The 4,760-nt window shown below is 41.7% G+C and overlaps 1 protein-coding gene across 1 annotated transcript; it reads left to right on the top strand.

Annotated features, from left to right (window-relative positions):
* The first annotated feature begins 822 nt into the window (after window positions 1–822).
* LOC109363783 (pro-neuregulin-1, membrane-bound isoform-like) lies at window positions 823–4,760 on the top strand. Its single transcript, XM_019610231.1, has 2 exons — window positions 823–853; window positions 3,547–4,760. The coding sequence occupies exons 1-2, from the start codon at window positions 823–825 to the stop codon at window positions 4,299–4,301; spliced, it is 786 nt and encodes a 261-aa protein (XP_019465776.1). The 3' UTR covers window positions 4,302–4,760.

The raw sequence follows: 4,760 nt of genomic DNA, 5'->3' as shown, positions 1-4,760 counted from the left end.
AACATTTCTGGGTTTGAGGCTGAGAAACAGAAGGACTGAGGAGAAACACTTGAAGAGGGCTTTTCTCCCAGTAATCAAAGACTGAAGAGAAAAAAAGAATGGTCACTAGACTAATGCTCTGAACACTGTAAAATCACATGGAGTTTTGATATCGTGGGTTGTCCATCATGTCAAAAATGCAACTAGGCAATCCACAGAGAGAGTAACTTGTGTAGGAGACTTATTGTGGTTTCTAGAAAAATGAATCTGCATGTACAGCAAAAGCCATTTCAATGGTACTGCTGCTACACGAAGAACAATTGCTTAGCAGCAGGAGTGTAGACCACAGATATGGGCCCTCTGAACATAACTTGTAGGCCACAAAGGTCAACAAACTGTCTCTCTTATATAAAATTTACCTGGTATTTGCCATGCCATTCAGTTTTCAGGATAGGTGGCTCATACGACATAAACAACCATGGCCCCAGTCCAGCAGAGTACTTATTCAGGATTAACATTTAACTGTGTGAGTAACCGCATTGAAATCAGTGGGATCACTCATGCAGGGTGAAACTCGATGTGTTCTTTGCAGGGTGAGGACCTACAGTATTAAACACTGCACTGTGCCCTACCTAGGAACCAAGTGGGGTGCACTGCCACATGACTACCGGTAGCATGTAATGCAGCTTTGTGTATTTGAACATACATATTTAGAAGTGCAGATCATTCAGCATTTCCGTGCTCATGGCCTTGGACATGTGAAGTCACACCCTAACACATGCTGCATAGACTGTAGGGGGAAAAGGAGGTGTTTTCAGAGAGAATGAATAAGGTTTTTTGTCAATGACGGCGTTTCTTCAAGATTACACTACAGGTGAAATCGAGCAAAATTTCTGTGATAATTCACCATGCACTGGTGGCTTAGTCTGCACCTGAAATGGCTGTGAATTTGGCATGGCAAAAATAGTTTTCCAGGCTTTCAATTAGGCCTCTTCTATTTCTAGCAAGCAGATGATTTCTGAGAGATGGATTGTATGCATATATATATAGGGGAGAAAATGAGAGTTATTTGCAACTAAAAATGATTCTGAAACATAAAAGGAGCATATGAGCTGACAAGTGACTTCCTGAAGCAATCAAATGTTGAATTAGCAAATCAAGCCTGTGCGCATCCATCCTCCAGGCCCCAGTTCCCTCACAATCTTGAAATGAAATGAAACAGACTTTAAAAGGGTCTCTTTTGTGTGGCTCTATTCTTCTGTTGTATACCATGCCATGACCATGAACAGAGGCCTCAAGCATGTGTATTTTATAAAGTCCTTAGCCATCTGATAGGAGTGGGGCTTGTAAAATGCCATCTCTGCATGACAAGCTGGACCGTATGGTGAAGTTACCAGCACATAACTGGTTAATTGGCTGAATGTGTATGCACTTTAATCCCTTTTCGCTGAGCCAGTATGGTTGGCCAGAAAGCTGGATAAGTCCATCACCTTTTAACCTTCCTTTCAGGATGGACTATAGCTGCCTATATTCAGCACCTGCACCTTATCTTGAAGACAGCAGCTTCTTAGTGCTGTACAGTTACACTGTGTGGATCTACGCCAGGAACACTGAATGCGTAACACACCAGCATGAGTAATTTACACTGATGAAAGTGTGCACATACATTGCACTGAACACTTAACTAAATGCATTAACAGTATCAGATCAACTAAACTCCAGTGCGTCAAAGCTGTACCAGCTGGAAAGGTAGAAAGGCTTCAGTTTTTCAGACAACACCTATTTTAAAAAGTGAAAGAGATAAAAAGCTCACTAATGCAAGGAGAAATAAATAACGATTTCATTCATTCAGTGCACAGACCTATTAATTTCTATCTGCTCTCACTTGCAACCAGCTTGATTAATTCCCATGTATTACAGATTTGGTTTTGTGGTTTTTTTTTCCTGTTCCTCAGCTGATGTAAATCATGTACTTCTACTGAAACAGATTTACTGCACTTCATCACATCTGTTCAGTGTCTGTACTGGTTTCTCTTATCCAGTAACTCTTTGTTTTAAACAACAGGAATATGTTGAACTGAGTCACAAGTTGGATAAGAAAGTTTGATTCAGATTTATTTTGGTACTTTTGGACTCAGATTAATAAACCACAAATAAACTTCATCAACCACAGCCATATAACTTGTCTCAGTTGGCCTATCTAAGAAAAGGAGATAAGTTTGGACAGAGCTGAAACTCAAGCACATGAACACAAGATAAGACCAAAAAGCAAATGCAAACCATGCAAAATGTCATGCTGGACATTGCTCCCTCAATCAAGAAGTTTCAGGCTGATCATCATGAATCAGTGTGACTTCATAGCATCACACAGAGCTCCACTGATCCAAACAAACTCAAAGTCCACTTCCTTTGAGATAAGCAGTGTGGCAGCACCAGAGCTTCACTTTCATATATTCACTTTCGTATATTTGAATCTCCTTTGACTACACTCCATCCTACAAAAACTTAAGAAGGAGCAGGTGCAAATTTTGTAGAGCAGCCATTATCAGTAAGCCACACTGTCTTCTCTATCAGCATTTGTTCCCCGAGGACAGCTAAAGCACTAAAGCATCATATTTAGACTTATGAAGCTATGACCAGAGCCTCCTGTCTGAAGCTTAGATACAGTCAAAATAGGCAAAACAAAAAAAACACATATGTAATAACAACATTAGTATGAAACATAATAATAATTTTAATCCTGCAAAACTCAAAGTTGTAAGGATTATACTGCACCAAGTCAAAAGCTATCATTTAACAAAAAAAGAAAAGAAAAAGACATTTAGATGTTCTATCTTGTTTCAAAATAGAGGCAGTGTTGTAAGACACCTACAATGTGGAGGTGATTTAACAAGTGCTCAGATAGATGCAGTGCCTGTTGCAGCTTGCTGGGGTGAGGAATGTCCACTTGCTTTTGAAATGCTTGAGGCTCTGTGCTCTCTAGTGTCCACCTTTGTAATTAAACATCCTGTTCTCATGCTGGATTCCTGGGCTTCCCTCAGACACTGGGCAGTCATATTTCTTTGCACATAGGCCAGCCTGCCAGGGAGGCTAGCTGCATGGAGCAGCACAAAGCTCTCACTAGACTGTGGCTCCTGATTTTGTCCAGCATTTGCTCCTTAGCCTGAGACAGTCTGGTTGCCAGAAGAGGGTGAAGCTGCAAGAGGACTGTCCCTCAAATCCCTTCTCTTCTTTCCTCTTATTCATTTGTATGTATCCCAGATTCTACCAGAAGTGAGTGCGGCAGACGTTTGAGAAAATACTTGCAAATCCATTTTGTTTCTGGCTATTCCCATATTTCTGATTCTCATTCCTGGATTCATTCCTGGAACTTATTCTGGCAAATAATTTACAGTATCTCCACAGATCTTTGGAGGTGAATAGTTCTGGGGGCTTTGCTCTGTTCCTCCTGCTCTGAAGCATTTTTCACCATAGTTCCAGAAATCAGAGGTTTTATAGGCTCATATGATGTAAAACTGATAGCAAAAAGAATATGTGAACACTAAGGATGCACATGAGGATGGTGAGGCCCCTCAGTGGTTCTCTGCCCTATTCTCCACAGCCCACATGAGCAGCCATGTTCGTGTGTCCCCGCTTGTGTCCGCAACCTTCTCCCATCTCTTTTTGTCAGGTATGTCTCAGCTATGACCACACCAGCTCGCATGTCACCCGTTGATTTCCACACTCCAACTTCTCCCAAGTCACCTCCATCTGAAATGTCACCACCAGTTTCCAGCTTGACCATCTCTATCCCTTCCGTGGCGGTGAGTCCCTTCATGGATGAGGAGAGACCACTGCTGTTGGTGACCCCACCGCGGCTGCGTGAGAAGTACGACAACCACCTTCAGCAATTCAACTCCTTCCACAACAATCCCACCCATGAGAGCAACAGTCTGCCACCCAGTCCTCTGAGGATAGTGGAGGATGAGGAGTATGAGACCACACAAGAGTATGAACCAGCACAGGAGCCTCCAAAGAAACTCACCAACAGCCGGAGGGTGAAAAGAACAAAGCCCAATGGCCATATTTCCAGCAGGGTAGAAGTGGACTCCGACACAAGCTCTCAGAGCACTAGTTCTGAGAGTGAAACAGAAGATGAAAGAATAGGTGAGGATACACCATTTCTTAGCATACAAAATCCCATGGCAACCAGTCTGGAGCCAGCCGCTGCATATCGGCTGGCTGAGAGCAGGACTAACCCAGCAAATCGCTTCTCCACACCAGAAGAGTTGCAAGCAAGGTTGTCCAGTGTAATAGCTAACCAAGACCCTATTGCTGTATAAGACATAAACAAAACACATAGATTCACATGTAAAACTTTATTTTATATAATGAAGTATTCCACCTTTAAATTAAACAATTTATTTTATTTTAGCAATTCCGCTAATAGAAAACAAGAGAGGAAAAAGAAACTTTTATAAATTAAGCATACGTATGTAAAAATGTGTTATGTGCCATATGTAGCAATTTTTTACAGTATTTCCAAAATGGGGAAAGATATCAATGGTGCCTTTATGTTATGTTATGTTGAAAGCAAGTTTTGTACAGCTACAATGATTGCTGTCCCGTAGTATTTTGCAAAACCTTTTAGCCCTCAGTTGTTCTGGCTTTTTTGTGCACTGCATTATAATAACTGGATGTATGATTTGCAAGAATTGCAGAAGTCCCCATTTGCTTGTTGTGGAATCCCCAGGTCAAAAAGCCCTGTTATGGCACTCCCACCCTATCCACTTCACCAGGAA

This window comes from Meleagris gallopavo, chromosome Z (assembly GCF_000146605.3).
Source record: "Meleagris gallopavo isolate NT-WF06-2002-E0010 breed Aviagen turkey brand Nicholas breeding stock chromosome Z, Turkey_5.1, whole genome shotgun sequence".
NCBI classification, from domain to species: Eukaryota; Metazoa; Chordata; class Aves; order Galliformes; family Phasianidae; genus Meleagris; species Meleagris gallopavo.
Note: the sequence above shows the minus strand (reverse complement) of the source record. Positions and strands in the feature narration are given on the sequence as shown.